We start from the raw sequence: 20,095 nt of genomic DNA on the forward strand, positions 1-20,095 counted from the left end.
CGTTTCAGGATACTCGTGATAAATTATTTATGAAGGATGGGGTTTAAAACCAGAAAACCCACTGGCTGTATGTTGTATTTCTTTGGGAATTGACCGCTGCAACAAAGCCAACGCGGACCATTTTTGGGGCCGGAAAAGAGGACATGTCTGGATAAAGAAAAAATGACATCTAGTAACCCTATAGTTTGAAATCCATAACGGTACGCATAACCAAATTGTTATTCATATTGATATTGACGTATTGTACGGAATGTTTGACGAATTATTTTCACAATCATTTATGTGAATGAAACAAAATTTTCTTAATTTGATCGTTTTAAGTTTTTTTTTTAAAAAAAACTTTTATTCTTTTTCTTTCTTTTCTCCTTTCATTTTATTGTATTTTTAACTTAGATTTGTTTATGATTTTTTTTCAGGTGGCATTTCCAAGGATGGCGCTCGATCAGCACTGGAAAAATGTTTGTGTAACATTGTTTGTTAGTTTCTTGGCATTTCCAATCTCATACATCTTTAACAGCACAGTTAAGATTCTGCATGAAAGTATTATTGTTGTCATAGCAATTATAATTTTATCCATGATCATCGTAATTATGAAGCGTTTGACAAAAAGAGTTAAGGACTGGACCTTTTATGGTAAGTATACGTCATGAGAACATGGTGATCATAGATCAAATTTGGCAGGTTCCATTCGAAGATAACAATCACTTTTAAAATATCGATAAAGTATATTAGATGCGAGGGTAAGTCGACAAGTGTCTGATATCTATTATTATTATTATTATTATTATTTACCATGTGAGTACAATGTTTTTATTCATATCATTTTTCAACATAGTTGCCCTGCTTTCCAATGCACCTGGTCCACCGTTGCACAATCTTTCCAAAACCCTCTGCAAAAAAGTTTTTGCACCGCAAACCACGAATGCACCGCTTCCTACTCCTGTTGATCGGAGGTGAATCGACGGTCTCAGAGAGGATCTTTAAGTATACCAAACAGATGGTAATCCGACGTGGTGAGATCAGAACTGTATGCAGGATTCTTCAACACCTCGAAATGCAGCGTCTGGAGAGTTTGAGCGATGTGGTTGGCAGTATGTGAACGCGTAAACACGCATTGTCATGCAACACAAGATGCCTTCCGAGAATTAGCCTCGACATTTATTACGATTTGCAAGCTTAAACCCTTTTACTGTTTATTGTTGATCCCTTTTCCAAATAATGTTCCAGGATTGGTCAGTGAGTCTTAAAACACTGTGAGCATCACTTTTCCTGCAGAAGGTTGTCTCTTGAATTTCTTCTTGATGAATAGATCCGGGGTGCTCCCATTCCACACTCTGGCGTTTGCCCTCTGGTTGAAAGTGATGAATTCACGTTTCATTTCCAGTGATGGTTCACCAGAGAAACGCTTCACCTTGGCTAGCATAACGGTCCAATAGGTGCTAACAGATTCCCACGATTTCGCTTAATCTTCATTGAGATTGTTTGGAATCCATCTTGCCCAGACTTTATGAAAGTTGAGCCTGTTACGCATGATATCAGATGCAGAACCATGACTAATATCCATATGGGTTGCCACTTCATCCACCGTCACTCATCTCTTATTCAGAATCAAGTCAGAGAATCGTTCAATAATGTCATCAGTTGTTCTGTAGCTGCACGTCCTGCTCTTTCCTCATCGTTTGACCAGTTTTGATAAACGTCCACTGATAAACACTTCTCTATGGCAACACATTCTCCCCATATTGTGCTAAAAGTCTTCTATAAATGTCCGTTCTGGGCACACCTTCAGACCACAAAAAACGGATGGCAGGACGAAACTCATCTTTGGACCACAAAGAGAGTGGCGCGGCTGTTTTACTTAGCATCAGCGCAAAGCGAACTGATGTGATAATGCTTCAAGCTACGACAGACGAAGACACCCGTCATACCTAGCATATGATGAGCAAACAATGCTGTAGACCCAACCTGAAAAGAAATAGAAGAATGTTGCAGTTATTTATTGACTTACTCTCGTGCATACAGTTATTCATTTATCATTAGAGGCACGATTGACGCTCCAAATTAGGCTTGCATATTGTTATTTGTTACGAGTGAAATTTAACTGTATGCTGCTTATGATTATACATAGGAAGTCCCGGTACAGTGTTGGTCTGGGTTATTTTCGGTTGAGGAACAGGCCACGCATCTTCATCATTGATAAGAACGTAAGGTAGTACTAGCATATTTTGATAACATGGACAGCCAACACTTTAACCGCACTGGAAAAATACCGCTTCACGTCAGACCAGCAGTCATACAGTGCCAGGTCTAATGATCGTTCGCGTTCACCAGATCGTGTTGGCATTGTGGCGTGTATGCAGCGTCATGAGGACGATTAGGAAACTAGTTGAAAAAAAAATAAGTAGTGAATTCCGGTCTAGAAAACCAATATCAATTGGGAGAAGAAGATGCGTATTGCCCATTCAAAAAGTTTCGTTGCAATTTTTCGTGATCAAAGTTTGGAGGGGTCAGTGCCACACCCAACCATTTTTTTTTTTTTTCAGGAAAATACGAAACGCAGATTCCCTGATTTTACGTCTGCATTATCTGTGCAGAATTTCATTCACTTTGGTTCACTTCCTTTTGCCTTTCGGGCGTCAACTTTCAAAATTTTGGGTTTGAGCTTTTGCCCCCTAAAATCGTCTTGCGAAGAACAAAAAGGAACCCGTGAATCCCGAGTGCAGGATATTCCGGACAGGTGTTGACATGTGATGAGAAGAGGGTCCTATATGTAGCTCCACGGTCCTGTCATCATTAATTAGCATCCGATGAACCGGTTGCAAAACAGCCGAAGCCAACACTGCACCAGAAGAGGGTCCTCATGTGTGTTTGGTGGACTGCTCGTGGCATCGTGCATCGGTAACTACTACTTGCTGGTCAGAGCATCAATGCAATTGTGTACTGTCAGTAGTTGAGCCGTTTTTAAGAAAAACTCAAAACTCTGGAGCCAGAACTTCTGAATCGCAAAGGGGTCCTCCTGTTACAGAACAACGCTAAGTCCCACGTGGCTAGAATGACGCAGGACACCATACTACGCCTTAGATGGGAAACACTATTGTTTCCGTCATACTTCCAGGACATTGCACCCTCCGATTATCACTTGTTCCATTTTTGGACAATCATCTTAGAGGACGCCAGTTCAAATCTCAAGTAGGGGTGCAAAATGCCCTTGATAACTTTTTCGCTTCACGTCCCACCATGTTCTATCCAAATGATTTAATCCATGGCCTTGCATAACGTTGGCAGAAGGTCGTCAATGTTGATGGGGACTAATTTTGATCTTCCAGGTACGTCTTAGGTGACATATCGATATTCAAAGGTGGTGTGTGAAAAAGCGACAAAACTTTCTTGGTAATTATTATATTTGCTCACTTGTTAATGAGGCGAAAAGTACAAGCAGATCAATATCTTTTACAATAATTGATACAGGACGTGGTTGTTTGAGAGAGAGTTCTATTGTTGCACGCAAATCTGGGTATGTGTATCTCCAGTGGCTTGAAGAACACTGGCGCCAGCAGCTGTGAGATGCTTAGAAAGTATTTCAATAAATCTAGATTTGTTCTTCAGATTCGCAAGGAACTTCTCTTGAGATGTGACAACTGGCGTTGAAGAAGTAAACATAACAGTTGGGGATTGTAGATTGATAGAACGCCTTATTCGCTCTATGTGTAGTCAAGGAGTAGTACTTAACGAAGTTTTATTTGTTATTCCCATTCCGTTACTATGATTTTAATGAAACTTGGATGTTATATTGTGTGTATTATAATACATTTAATGTAAGATTAATTGCTACTCTCAGAGGAAGAGATTGTTAACTGATTAAGAAAAAGGAATTTGAAGAAGAAAAGTTTAGGGATTTTAAGGAAAATCCTCCGTAACTTCCCTCATGTGTGTAGTAGACTGGTAACCGTAGTCCTTTCTTATTCAAATGAACTAAAAGTAACATCAATAGTGCAAATACAATGTGAGTTATAGCTATTAAAGTGAGAACCTGTTATTACCTTTAAAAACCACTGTTTGACGGACATTTTCCACTATGGCGGCCAAACCCGTTACCGGATATTACAGAACTTTCAGTATGTTGTTATACACACCTTTCCAAAGGTATGTGCAAAATTTCACCTTGTTATGGTTTTTTTCTTGGTTAACGTATAAGACAACTAATGTTCAGAAGGGAAATTTTGGTGATTTTTAAAAAGAAACTCCTACGTTACTTCCCGCGTGTCGAATAAACTGGTAAGTGTAATACGTGGTCTGTAAGTGTAGCCCTTTGTTATTCAAATGAAGTTAAACTAACACCAATAATGCAAATACTACCTGAGTTATAGCTATCAAAGTCAGAAACAGTTATTACCTTTAAAAACCACTATTCGGTGGTTATTTTCCAATATGGCGTCCAAACCCATCATCAGATACTTCAGGACTTTTAGTATGTGGCTATATACACGTTCTCTAAGATATGTGCAAAATTGCAGCTTGTTATGATTTTTTTCTTGGCTAGACTAATATATAAGAAAACTATTTGGAAGAAGGGAAAGTTTGGGCAGTTTTAAAAGGAAATCCCTCTGTTACTTCCGGCATATGAAGTAAACTGGTAAGTGTAATAAGTGGTATGTAAGAATAGTCCTTCCTATTCAAATGAAGTAAAAATAACATCAATAGTGCAAATACAACACGAGTTATAGCTATTAAAGTGAGAATCAATCATTACGTTGAAAAACCACACTTTTTCGGCCATTTTCCAATATGGCGTTCAAACCCGTCATCAGATACTTCATTACTTTTAGTATACCTTCACAAAGGTATGTACAAAATTTCAGCTTGTTATGATTTTTTTCGGGCTTAGCCCTTTTTCTTTCTAATTTGACTGGACTAAAGGTACAGTGGGGGGGGGATAGGACCGTACTCAAGAGGTTCCCCAGAAAATTCCGATTTTCTGTAAATTTAGTCTAACTTTAGGGGTAATTTTAGAAATGTTAATATGATTTATTCTTATATTGAATTTAGTTCCCTGAATTAAATTCTTCTATGTCCCGGGGAAGAATAATGGTAAATTTGGGGCAGAATAGTAAATTTGGGAAGAAAATGGTAAATTTTCGGGGAAGTGATTAACGTGGGAGTGAAGAATAGTAAATTTCGGGGAAAGAATGGGAAAATGGAGGTGGTTGCACCCAAGTTCTTGGGAGGGATGAGTACCCCCTGGTAACTTGTCACTGGATCTAAAATATTTTTTCAATAAGACATTGTACTACACTAGGATAATCGTGACCACGCAACTAAAACTGAAACAAAATAACTTATTTTAATATAGCATCACGTATCGTATGAGAGTTATACAGATACCTGAAATATTTATAATCTTCTTATATAAGTTGTATTTTGTTTATTTGTTTCTGTTTCCAGTTTCGGATAGTTTTTCAATTAAAGTTATTGAGTTTGCAGAAATAAGTGAGCGAGTTTCGTTTTAAAGTGTAAAACTATGATAGACTTCCAAACTATGCAAATTCAATGCTGAAACGGCAAGCACTATACTTAAAACTACTGATTGCAATAGAGGAATTAGATGAAAGATAGAACCTATTCCTCGGACGTTGAATCCATATCAAGAAACCATTGCTCGCTATATTTTACTGTTTTCACTCTACGGAGACCAATATCGAAACTGGAGCTACAAGTAAATTTCTATCACTTTCGTTTTTACTACATAGTTGTGGGCAGATATAATTTCTTCAGATGCTGAATCGATAAAAAAAAAAATACTGCTTGTCGTTGTCTATTACAGTATTTTCTTCTATTGTGGTCAATGTTGAAATGGCGAATTGATAACATCTAATACTTTCGGCTTAGGTAGCGGGTTAACGGAGAAAACAACCCATCCTTGGAACACTGAATTCATTCTAAAAGACCGATTCTAACTATCTCCTATTGTTTTGCTTTATGGTGATTAACGTTGAAACCGGAAATGGTTAGTTTCTAACACCTATAATTTGAATTGAAGATTAATGGAATAATTGATTGTTGGGACAGTTGGGATTGTTGTAACTATTGTTGGGACAGTGTATGGATTCAAAAGAACCGCCTGTTGCTTTCTCTCACCCTTTGCATAAAAACAGAATACTTTTAACAAAAGTTATTGCAGAATTTATTTTTAAAATGTTGTGTAAGGGGTAATTCTTCTCGCTCTCAGCCGATTTAACCTCCATACAGTGGAAGCGATTGTGAAGCCTCAAAGAAAATATATGCCATATTGCATGAAAATCGAATCATTTCGGTGAACATAATCGAATAAAATTATTTTCAACTACCCGGAGCGTCTCAAAAGTACGTTTACAAGTCTTGACAATAATAATATGTTATTTTGTACAAGGAGGACCCAAAAAACCGAACTTCTGTTCTAAAAAGAATAATTTATTGTTTCCTGCAAAATACCTTCAGTCTTCTTCAAAATAATCTCCATTAGATGCGATGAGAGTTTCCAATCTTCTTTGTCACTGAAGCATCTCTGGAATTCTTCAATTTTGATATCGTCCAGTGCCCTCTGCAGTGACGACGCCAGAGGGGTCAAGGGGGGCGAGCGCCCCCCTGGTGGCTACTCCTGCCCCCCTGACTGCCACCAAGACTGCCCCCCCCCAGACTCCTACAATCATAAAACATTCTACATATAGTATTTTATATCAGTATCATAACCAATCTCATTGTCAGATCGTAATATCTATACATTTACTATGTGGCGGATTAGTCCTCAAGCTTTCTTGTTTGAGCGTCTGGGTATGCACGCATATTTCTGTTTTCTAAATTAGCGCCTTTTCCGGTAAATTTTAGTTACAGTTCTTTCTTATGAATTTTAATTACTGTGCCTAGCGAACAATAGTAGATTTGATCGACTTGTTTTCTTCTCATTGGATCAACTTCGATTAGAAACAAAAGAAAGGTAAAACCAATTACATAACTCGTTTGTATTTATCCAGTTTTGAAGTTTTCAGTTTCATATTTTGTTTTATTTAAAGGTCCTATACTTCTATTTCCTGAAACATTATTCTCGGCTTTCAATATTCGGAGGATGGGCTTATAACAGCTTAATTTGCGACTACCAGGGCTTAATGTTTTGAAGGGAAAAATAAATTGTGTTTTCCATTCCTACAAATGATAATAATAAATGTATGGAATTAAATCGATTATTTATTTAGCTCCCAATAAAACGTATTGTCAGAGTGCTGATCTTTAGTTAGTAATTGGTATGCACTAGTGCTCCCTTACTTATTTTGTTTCAACGTACTGACATGACGTCTACTATATTGGCTAGAAATGTACGTGGAGCTGCTGAAAAATTCGTAGCCCAACTCAGGAGTGTACGCGAAATGGTGAAGTTTTACTTCTTCTACACTTCACCCGAGAGTCAATATACTACCTTGTACAGTACACCAGTTTTGCAGAAGTTAAAAAAATCTGGAGACTTCCTCGCACCACTGTTCGTAACACTACCCTTATCAGATCTAAAGTTCAATCAGATCTAAGTTTGGGAAATAAATGCAGGCAATAGTTAGACAGAGCTAAATTTGGGGAAAAAGGATGATGATCTAGACATTGAAATCCTAGATTATGCAATGCTAATTGTGTTCGCAGGGGTTCGATGGTCAGGTGTATTCTCTTAAAGGAACACAATTCCTTTCTTTTCATTTTCCGCGGTGTTGAACTTTGAATTTTTCTTTCAGTTTTGTGAGTAATGTAGAGATTCTGAATTAGATATCTGACCGTTGCGGAGGTAGTCTATGAGTACGACTCCATACTTATCCCAGAAGAATGTTGCAAACAGTTTTTCAACCTACTTCTGTGTCTTGAATTCTTGAGGCGAGGGAGAAATGAGTGCTACTACTCCATTGACTGTTGTTTCGTTTCGGGATCATAGTGGTACAACCATATTTCGTTCATGGTTACTTTTCGTGAGCGAAATGATCAGCATTACATTCAAATTGGAAGAAGACTTCTCTTAATGCCGTCACTCTTTTATTCTTCTGACAGATTTTTTGGGAACCCATTGTGTCAAGAACTTGCGCATACCCAAGCCATTCTGAATTATACTACCGACGCGTTCCAAAGAAATGCCCACAATCTCTAACACAAGTTTTACTGAGATGGTAAAAACTGTGGAAGGGGGTTGCAGCCTTCCTCAGACTATAATAAGTATATCGTGAGTTTACTATACACTTTAAAAAGTGTATGAATAATAGCTTAAATTCTTTTTGTCAGTCAAAAACTGGGGTGGCGTAGGAACCCCGGCCCCAGGTTATATCTACCACTGGCTGAAATGCTGCAATTTTCAAGAATAATGTCACAAATTGCATTCATGATTTCGGGAACAGTCACTGGATGTAAAGTCATCCTGGATGTAAAGCATAATTTGTTGAGAAACCGCCACGTTTGAACTAAGCCATCACTTCTTCACCACCGTACATAATCACTTCAGAGGCCTGAGAAAGCAGTAAGAATTTCATTATTAATATGAAAATTTGTTGAAAACATGTTTTTCAAAACCACAGTTTCATCTTTCTACCTAGTACCTACACTCCTTCTGGGTTGGATTACGAGATTTTCAGCAGCCCCTTGTAAATTATATATATATATATATATATATATATATATATATATATATATATATATATATATATATATATACCGGTACGTAGCATATAGTACTAGACAAATTTGTTACTTGTAGCAAACACGAAAGTAATTCAATTTAGGTTTCAAAAGTTGCATTGAAAAGTATTTCATGTGCAGACGTTACTTATTTGTTAGTTACAAATTTTACTTGAAATAAGTTTATCATATAGACCTAATATAAAACCAACAACGAAATACACAATGTAAAGTAAGTCAAACATAATAAATGCCATTTTTGGTGTGGAAAATAGCCCCCCCCCCCGAAAATGTATCTGCCCCTCCTTTGCCCCCCTAGGAACTTACAGCTGGCGTCGTCACTGGCCCTCTGTTAAGCTCTTTTGGCACCCTCCACACAGTGATTTATCTACCCTCCCCTAACATCCCGTAGCACCCTCCTAAAAGTTTCGGATACCCCCGGAAATAAATTTCTTACACCCCCAACTAGAGGGGTGCAATATTTAAAAATTCATTGTCGTTCTGCTAAAGGCCCTCCAGGACTTCGTGAAATACGTTTAGCATATTACAGTAATACTACTATTCATTTATTTACGAAAAGTAATTGTGATGCTATTTAATTTTTAAAAAATCATTCTTGTGTGGTAGCATATAGCAGTTTTTTATTTTGAATAATGTATACATATTTATTTTAACACTTTTAGGATGTTTGGTAACTTTTGTTACCATGGCGTAAAATGAAATCTTTGAGTTTTACGTCCCATGCTTATGCCGGCTAAGCTAAAGGAAACGGTGATGATGAGAAATGAATGAATGCGATGGTGGAATGAAGAAAGTGAGAGGAAATGGGAGAACCACGAGGAAACCCACGCACACGGTGTTTGTCCACCACCAAATTCACTTGGCGGGACTGGAATCGAGCCCGGGACCCCAAGCACTTACCATGGCGTGGTATCGTCTTTGATCGCTTATTTAGGTTTTATAATAGGTATTTAAGTCAGGTTTTTATTTATTAGTCAAGTCAAGGTGGACGAAAGAACACCTAAGATGCGTTTTGAAACCGGATGGTCAACTTTGCGACGTCAAGTATGGTCGGAGGAGCGTGACTTTATTTTTCTTTTAGGCAAATTTCAAAACTTTTTCATGCCTTTAGTTTCCAAGATATCAGATTGAAACTTTGCATACGGATTGTGTGTACCTCTGGGTATTTCTCGATTTTTTTTAAAGATCCCTACGCGAAACCGGGCCGCGCCCGAGGATACAGGTGTTCCGAGGAGGTGATTTGTTTTTCAGAAAAAAATCCATTTTTCCCGATTTTTTTCCATTTAGATGTACGGTACGGACCTATGAGTGGCACCGTAGAAAAGGGCTTATTATACTGAAGGAAATGACGTTTGAACCATGACTCTTGGTCAAATAGTAATGACGCAGTACATTTTAAAATTAGTTTTATATATATATGTATATAGAGAGAGATGTAAAACCTGGGTCACCTTCAGACTTTCAAAAATTTCCCCCGACCGTAGTTTCCAAGATACGAGATTGAAATTTTGCATACGTATTATGTATATAACAATGTACTCTTTTCAAAAATTCAGATCCCTACGTGAACCCAGGCCTGGGCCAGAGTGCCACAAAAATTTCGAAACATATTCTTTTTCGAAAAATCTGCCGGTTTTAACCGATTTTCATGTTTCTGGTGTATAATACGGACAAGCGAGTAATACCGGTGGATAGTATGCTTTATCCTGAAAAAAAAAAAAAACTAGGTATGAACCATGATCTACGCTTAATAGTAAGGAATCGGAGCTGTTTAAGTGAAAGTCTAAAATTTACCTCGAAAAATGGAAATCCTAAAAGGGTTAATTCTGAAATAGTGATCAAGATTTTTTTAGCAAAGATCGAAATGTGACATATATACTTACTATAACAGTCTTACGTCTTTTATTGGGTTTTCAGCATTTAAAAAACAAAAAAAAGTTATTTCCGTAAAGTGAAGAATTTCAGATAACATTTTAGATGTATTATGGTTGAATTAAAAATATATATATTCATTATTTTATTGATCTGTGCCTATGATTCTGTCGCTTGAATTTATCCCGTTTTATCTGAATTTTCCTCGGGATTTGTCCTTTTGAATTTTGTCTTGCATTCGAAATAATCTGTTTAGTAATTCTACTAGAGACTGTAAGAAGAATAACCATTTCTTCAAGTATCATCTTAAATTTTAGGTGTTATTCTTCTTGTTCTTTTCGGAAAGATGACGAGGATACAATTCTTTATCAGCAGTGTTATTCACATCTACTTTGGTAAAGATGAATGTGATTTTTTTAAAATACCTGCGGGCAAATGGAAAATTGATTGACTCAGTTGCAAGAAAGCCGTTTGACATTGTAACTGAAACGGACATAAAATAAACGTAATTCGGTATAATATCAAATTATTTCATATCAAGATTTTATTCACTTATCTCTAACATGCTAAGAATCGCAGTACGTAAAAGGTACCACAGTTCACATCCTCAAGACATGTTTGGCCATATATTAAGTAATCAATGCAAGAGGATGCGTAAGGCGAATCTTAAGGAAGAATGTTAGTGTTCTATATCACAACTTCTTTTTCAGCATCATCTTATCAGCTGATTTGTCTTATATACATAATTCTATACTATATGCATTAGTATCATATACACTTCTATTTTCGTATTTATATTGTCAATGTAAATAACAGCATTACAAAATATCAATATCAATATTGAAATACTTATACCCTATATTTTTTGTAGTTTCAATCAAATCAAAAGGTAAGATAATCGTTGATAAGGGCCGTCTTACGCATCTTTTAGCATTGTTTGCTTAATATATGGCCAAACATCTCTTGAGGATGTGAACTGTGGCATCCTTTACGTAGGCCTACTGCGAGCAGTGGTGGTTTTAGCGGGTAGGCACGGGCCTACCCAAAAATTTTGAAGAATATATAAACACTAAAAGATACAATAAAGAGTAAAAATATTTTCCACCTTTTATATTAATGGTAAATAATTATTTAATAAACAGCATCAACCACTACTATAAAAGTAATTTACTATTGTCATTAATTAATCAAATGTGCATATGTATCTATACGCGAGGGAGCGGACTACCCAAAATTAAAATCCTAAAGCCGCCCCTGACTGCAAGCCTTAGCATGTTGGAGTGAACTACTGGAAAGATGAATACAATATTCGGTCTTTATACTAGACCGAACTAAGTTTGTTTTATCTTCGTTTCAGCTACAATGTCAAACGGCTTTCTTGCAACTGAGTCAATCAATTTTCCATTTCTCTGCAGGTAGCTTTTTTAAAAATCACATTTATTTTTACTTAAATAGATGTGAATAACACTGTTAATAACAGAACTGTATGTAGTCATTTTTCCGAGAAGAACAAGTAGAATAACATCTAAAATGTACGATAGAACTTAAAGAAATATTGTTCTTCTTAGAGAATATGTTACAATTACTAAAGAAAAATTCTCTTGAAGAAATCCCTTCCTAGACAGAATTCCTTGTCTCGAAAAATTAGGCAGAACGGGAAATTCCCATTCTACCTAAATACCAGGGAAGCAAGAAAGTTCGTGCGCTTTTATACTATGGAAGAAAACTGTCAATTACAGGGTTTTAACGGTTTGTTTATTCGGCAAAATAGCCTCCATTTGCTTCTACAACCTTCTCCCAGCGCTCAACAAGCTTGTAAATGCCAGTTTTGTAGAATATTTGTTCCCGAGACTCGGAAAACTCAAAAACTGCATTTTTGACGTCTTGTTCAGTCTTGAACTGCCTGCCACGCATAAAGTTGTCTATGGCCAAGAATAAATGGCAATCTGGGAAGTAGGGAGGATGAGATACAAGCTCCCAACCAAGTTCTGAGATTACTTCCAGCGCCTGTTTTGCGGTGTGAGGGCGCGCGTTGTCCTGGTTATAGAGCACATCTCTTTTGTTCACTAGTGCTGGCTGTTTCTGGGTCAGTTTGGTGGCTACCGTTCTCAGTTGTGATGAGTACACATCTTTGGTAATTGTCTTACCACGTTCCAAGAATTCGTAGTGCACGATACCGTTTGTAGTCCACCAAACACAGAGCAAAACCTTGTGTTGATGGATGTTCGGTTTTGCAGTCAAAGGCTTCGGATCATTCGGTGATAGCCAATGGTATGACCGTTTTTTATTGTCATACATGACCCACTTCTCGTGACATGTTATTATACGGTCCAAAATTGGACAGATTTTGTGTCTCGTCAACAAAAATGAACAGATATTCAGTCTTAGAACTTGGCTCATAGCGGTCAGCTCGTGAGAGACCCACTGACCCAGTTTTCAGGTCTTCTCCAACTGATGCAGACTTACCCGAATAATTTTCCTGCTTACCTCGAATCGGTGAGCAAGTTCCTCGCATGTTTGACTGGAATAATCTTCAATAGAGGCCTTCAGGTGGTCCATATCCACTGATTTAGGCCTCCCAGAGCGAGGCTTATCTTGAAAGGTCTCGTCACCAGTTGAAAAGGTCTGGAACCATTTTTGTGCTGTACATTTACTTATTACACCCTCTCCGAGAGCAACACATATTTTTCTAGCTGCTTCTGCACCATTTGTCCCCAATTTAAACTCGTAAAGCAAACAAGCTCTAAAAACTTCATTTGACACTGACATGATCACGAGCGATTTTTACACACTACACTGACAAATGCGTTGTTATATTCACCGTGGCTGATGCGTCAATGAATAAGCTTTCCCAAACAGTCAAAACTTTCATGCTACGGGAACAGACGTCGCCGCAGCAGCCAAATGGAAGCGGGAGTGGTTCAAAAGCGCACGAACTTTCTTGCTTCCCTGGTATAAGATTATTTAAAATATTTTCTTTAAATTGCTGGAAAGCCTTTAGGCTGAACGAGAAGACACCATTAAAAATCTTGCTATTTTGGTTTTTAAAAGATGTTGAATTCTTGTTTTTAAGAGTTAATAGAATAAAACAACTTACTTCGACCAGATAAATTTCCAAGCAAAGCACGCAACGCAAGAATGAATGGAAATCAACCTTTACACGCCTGTGATCGTCACAACAACATTTGATCAATCGATTGCCAACGATTTCATCTCGACGTCACACCAAGCATGAGAAAGTCGACGCTAACTGGCTCTTGGTGAGAAATAAATCCAATGCAAACGTTCGTTGCATCAACAAATTTTAGTTTGTAAAACAAAACAAAAAAAAGCATTAAAAGATCATAATAGTATACGACCTTAATGCAAGATTGCAACCCCCCCTCCGAGATTTCTTGAACACCCCCCTAAGTTCAAAATTCTGGGTAAATCACTGCCTCCACATAATCAAAATACTTCCCTTTTAGATTTTTTCATTCTCGTGAATAGAAAAAAAAAATCTCACTTAGCTAGAGCTGTCAAATACGGAGGGTAGGGAACGATAGCCCACTCATGAGAGCCCAAATATCCAAGATCCTGTGTGAGCAGACGAGGAACAAACTTAGCGGCAACGTGTCTCTTTTGCAAACCCTAATTGAAAATCCGCTGATATAAGCTTCAACTCACTCCTCTCTGTCCTTAAATTTCATCGATCGTGAAACAACGATTCTTGTTGATTTTTTGGCGGATTTTTTTAAAAATGTTTTCGTTGTTTTGAGATGATGAAGAGCGCCCAGAACGAGCGTAATCTTCAACATTGTTCTCATCATGTTTAAACCGCTCAAACCACTCGAAAACTTTTGTACATTCATAGCATCCTTCTTGAAAGCTTATTAAAGCATTTGGTAAGCTTCCGTTGGAAGCAAGAAGCAAATTTGCTAACATAGTTTTTGTTCTTTAAATCTCTCATAACGATTTCGCAGACGGCAAACGAGAACAGTTGAGAGAAACAACACTATAATCAAGCATCAACCCCCTACGCAGACGCCATTTGGGCAACTGATTTGAGAAGGTCTCTACTAGACCTAACTAGCGGAAGAATTAATTCTCTACTACGCCTCGGAAGGGTCGCGCGCTTTCAGTCCGTTTTTTTTTTTTTGCCCCCCTTCCCCTCGTACATAAACCAATAAACTAACATAACCAATTAATACTTTACAACATTTTTCAACATAGTCGCCGAAATGACGGAGGCGTTTGTCTCACAGTGAAAAGAGCTTGACCCTGCCACTTCCTTAAAATTTTGAGCCAGTGTTGCATTGCTGACTTGATATATTCGTCACTTTGAAATATGTGCCTTCTAAGATTTTCTTTCAATGCCAGGAAGAGATGGTAATCACTAAGGGGTAATTTCCCGCTTAGACCATTTCTCTAGTCGACCTTCCATCTTTAAGCGCCATGATATTACCACCTGAATCAATAGAAACATTTTGTTATATTTACATGCTGGCAAAGTCATAACAGACCGTTCCAAAAATCGCACACATGAACCAAATTCTGCAATATTAGCATTTGACTGCGGAAAGTAGCCCAATAACAATGATGACTCATACTTCACGTACACATGTAACAAATTCTACAATATTGCGAGCATTATCAGGAAAGAATGTTCAAAGACGAGACATATACCAATAGACACATTTTATTCAGGCAAATAAAATAATATATGTATGAATGTAAATCATCATGCAGAATAGTCAATAAAATCGACAAAAACTAGTTTTTTATTTTTCTACTACGATAAACACGCAACCTATCAAGAAGAAATTAACACTGAAGTGCACTCTCATCAGGTTGTTCATTATGACTCTAGCAAGACAACAGCACGCAGTCCCCTTAATGACATGCCAAAAAAAAAAAAAAAAAAATACTTTTGAACTAAAATTATTGCTTGACTATATCAACGTCCCAAACTAAGACATACAAGGTGGTTCAAAACAATACCGACAACGTTTAGGAAGTGATTGCTGACACTAAGATAAGATTAAAAGTATAGACCAACCTGGGTGCAGAAATTAGGGTCGCCAACTGGCCGATCTTTTACCGGCCTGGCCGGAAATATTGCTGTTATTTTGATTAAAGCCCGTGACTGGTACAAACTTCTTACCAGCCCCTTTATGGCCGGTTTATTTCAAATTTGTATCCAGTTCGAAGCAATTTCATCTAGTTCGAAGTATAAAATTAAAAAGTAAATTCGAAAGTTCATTCTGTAAATTCAAAACTGTCACTTTTCACCATCTATCAACGATTGATGTATTTTGTTCGTCAGTTTAAGTAATTTTAAAAGGATGACATGGACAAATCACGGAAAATTTGAAATTTACTTGTAAGGAATCTTATACATTTATTGAGAGTGGAAAAGGACTTCTTAAAGCAATTTCCTGTAATTGATGTATAAGTTTAAAGAATGAATTTCATTTTCCAAAGCCAAGATTGTCACTGTTGTTCATATGTTTCGATAATCTTAAAGAAGTGGCAGTTACTGGTAAATTCAATAAAATTATCAATCGATTTCAATTTCTCGTTTATAGCACAATGTATCTACTAAGTTTATTAGTGAATGTACTAAGGATATGCAGAATACAGGCTAATGCACTTTTGTTCACGATAGTACTTTTCCTTCCTATGAATGAGTCCGAACAGAGATACTTCACACTTAGACCTATATCATAGACAAGGGCGCCGATCCTGGGGGGGCCGAGGGGGCCTGGGGAAAAGCTCATGTGGGCTCCCTATTGTATTTATGAATATACATTGTTTGGCATAATTTGAGTGCAATTTGTTTTGAAATCTTTATATATATATATAAATACCTTCTGCATCTGAATGGACCCTCCCCCCAATTTACAGAGAAATCGGCGCCCTTCATCATAGGGAATTTTGAGAGGGTGTTGTTTATTTATTTTTTTTATTTTTTAATTTTTCAGAGTTGGCAACCTTAGCAGAAATCTGTCATTTCCGAGTTATAGGCTGTCAAAAACATGAAAAAATGAACTTAAAATGTCCATAGCTCCAATACTATGGAACCTACCCTACTCGAGCTAAGACCACTGAGGAACTAATATGTGCGCTATCCACAAATACGTGCTTCAGAATCCTACGGTACTCACACAACAATTTCTCTGGAGGGAGTTTGGTTGTGGGCATATCATTTGAAGTATTCACCAACTAGCTGTATAAGAATTGTTGCGGAAGTACCACAGGATTTTGAAACATGGATATTTGGATAGGGCACATACAAGTTCTTAAGAGAAGTCTTGACCCGACTACGATAGGTCCATAGTATTGGAGGTATGGAGCTCTATAGTTCATTTTTTCATGTTTTCGGCAGCATGTTACTCCGAAATGACGGGTTTCTGCATCCAGGTTGGTATACACTTCTTGTCTTATCTTGGTGTCAGGAATCACCTCCCAAACGTTGTCGGTGTTGTTTTGAAAAACCTTGTATTTATATATACAGGGTGCGGAAGAAAGTCCCGGAACGATCCATTATCTCACGAAATATACAAATCAGCAAAACAAAAATAACACGTGTTAAATGGTTTGAAAAAGCTATCCAATGATACCAGATGCAACCTTCTATCCTCACCCCTTCGGGGGTACGGGGAGTAATTTTAAAATTTTAAATGGGAACGTGAACCCCCATTTCTTATTGCACATTTGGATTCTCCATAAAAAGTGACCATGTTTGGCCCAAAATTGAAAACAGTACCTTCACGGATAGCACTTTGATGGAAATTAAAAGAGAGAGAGAGAGAGAGAGAGACTGCAAAACACTATGAAAATCTGGCCTCTCATTGTAGCGCTCTGTCGCCATACTGTTAAAGTACTGGACTGTGGAATCAATGGTCGTGAGTTCGATTCCTCCGCAGAACAACATTTTTATGTTTTTAATACCCAAATTATGAATTCATACATTTTAACTTCGATAAAAATAATGTATTTGTCCATATTTATTAATTTGCAAGAAAATAAAATGGCGATAAAATGGTTTATTTTTGTTGTAAATAACCGTATGATCTCTAACCCTAATAACCATACTACTAAGAACTACTTCATAAAGCTAGTTTGCAAAACAATTATCGAAATTTGTATTCTATGTAACTTCAAAAAAAGTACTAATTGAAGTTAAAACGTATAGAATTTATTTGGAGAAATAAAATAAAACAGGCTGCCTTGAACGGGGATCGAACTCAAAACCTCTGAGTCCGCAATACAATACGCTGATCGTACGGCCATAGAGCACAGGATTGGCAATTCACATTTCCGTAGTTTTCGTTCACCGCCTTTTTTGTATGTCGATTCAAGCGCCATCTGTGAAGACACTGTTTTCAATTTTGGGTCAGATCATGGTCACTTTTTTCTGGAGAATCCAAATGTGCAATAAGAAATACCCATTTAAAATTTTAAATTTACCCCCCGTACCTCCGAAGGGGGTTGGGCTAGTGGGTTGCGTTTGGTATCATTAGATAGCTTTTTCAAAATTATTTAACAAGTGTTATTTTTGATTTGCTGATCTTTATACTTCACGAGATATTGGACAATATTGGACAGTTCCGAGACTTTTTCCTCACCCTGTATATATCAATCGACAAACATCAGACTGAGAAAAGTCACATGATTGAGAATAAATTATCATGAACAATTTTTGAGAAAATAAAGGAAAACTATTTTTAACGGCTCTGGAAACACTGTCGTTCGTTGCCAGTAATACGTCATTTATAGTTTTTATCCTACTGGAAATTTATTTATTTTTTTATGCAAAAGTAGATGGTGACATATACATTCCAAACAGCAAGACAAGAATCATAACTGGACATAAATATTTGCATACGCCTAACAGTGGTTCATATCAGGCCCGTATCCAGGGTTTTAGGGGGTCGGCCCCCCCTAAATTTTTAGTGACACCCTCTAAAATTTTCACAGTAGGCTTGTAAATGAGGTATAATATGGTGATGAAATATAATTTTTTTGATTGGGCCCCCCTAACTTTCACTGGGCCCCCCTACATTTTCGGGCTGGCTACGGGCCTGGTTCATTGCCCATAACGAGATCTCATATTACAATTCACCAGGACTCATTCATAGTTAGAGCTTGTAAGAATTTCAATCAGCTGGTTTCATCAGATTTGGATCTTGACTTCTCTTATCCTACCGCTGTATATTTGCGTATACTCAAAAATAATATTTTGAAAAGACATTATGTATGGATTAATTAAATAATTAAGGAGTGTTATCTCTATGACTTATATCTATGAGTTGAACCTATGCTGGAGACTTTTTTTTTTATTTTTCATATTATTCATTTTTTTTCATATTCATTTTTTTTCATATTTTTCATTTTCGTTTAAATTTATACTACTAATATTTTAATTTGTTTTTATTATTTAACTTGTATTTTTCCTTGTTTACATGTATTTTTTTTATTTTTTTTCTTTCAGTATATAGATATATATGTATTTCATATGTAATTATGTGTGTATACATATGTTCCTCTGTAAATGGAGTTTGGCTCTGTAGAGGACTATTATAAATAAAAAAAAAATAACAATAACGCAATACTACCTGTGTTTCTGATCTTTGAAGGACTGTATGTAGTTTTTTTAATTGGTGTGTATAAGCAGCATACTTATTTTTTTGATATTGCGGCAAAGTGTTACGAATACATGTGAGAATGCTGTAGTGTAGAGATGCAAGGGCTCGGAAAAAAACCGGCTTTTTTGAAAAAAAAACAGTTTTTTCTGCTTCGCTTTTTTGCTTGGGAAATTTTGGGCTTTTTTTTTCAAAATTCTGCTTTAAATTGATAAAGCAGACTTTGTTTCGCTTCTCTATAACACAAAATGTCATTTAATTAGTGGTTGATGCTGATAATAATATAAAACCTCGAAAATAAACCATGAATTTCGAAAAGATATTTTAAACAATTTTACTTCAACATTTCTACATTATGAATTCCAAAGGATTAACTAATGTATATAATAAAAAAAAAATTAACCTCCTATATACAAAAGTAAGCAGAGTTGGCAAGAACCATGGTTGTTTCTGAAAATGCCAAAAACCTGTTTTTTGGGGGCAGTTTAAACCAGGCTTTTTTGGGTTTTAAACCAGGTTTTTTGATTTAGATATTTTGCTTTATGTATTTATATTACATATTCACAGAAATAAGTTTGTTTCGCCTTGGTGTCATTATGCAACAACGGGGTTATGCTGGAAGAGGTCCCATAAGCTTAAAGAAGTCCGTTCAGTAAATTTCTTAAATTGAGAAACTCCCGCCCTAGCCATTGGGAAAATCCCGTCATTACTTTAAATGTAAAACAATAACGGGAAAATCCTGTTATTGCTTTCCATGTAAAATTTAAAGGTCAACGTATTATAATCAGTACGCTAAATTGAGGTATTAAATTACAAATTTAGTATGTAGATATCATTGAAAGTCCAATTCAAGCTAATGTTGGAAGCTACGTAGGCAATCGATAAATTTTACCAATTTC

The 20,095-nt window shown here is 36.7% G+C and overlaps 1 protein-coding gene across 1 annotated transcript in view; it reads left to right on the plus strand.

The window, feature by feature from the left end:
- Positions 1-20,095, plus strand: part of LOC145666805 (transmembrane 6 superfamily member 1-like) — a 132,846-nt gene that overhangs the window by 69,620 nt on the left and 43,131 nt on the right. Inside the window, exon 2 of the mRNA XM_081734367.1 lies at positions 417-633. Coding sequence (XP_081590493.1) covers positions 432-633 — 202 coding nt within the window. The 5' untranslated portion in view covers positions 417-431. The remainder of the gene's footprint in view (positions 1-416; positions 634-20,095) is intronic.

Source organism: Thermobia domestica, chromosome 12, assembly GCF_964235325.1.
Source record: "Thermobia domestica chromosome 12, izTheDome1.hap1.1, whole genome shotgun sequence".
Lineage (NCBI taxonomy): Eukaryota > Metazoa > Arthropoda > Insecta > Zygentoma > Lepismatidae > Thermobia > Thermobia domestica.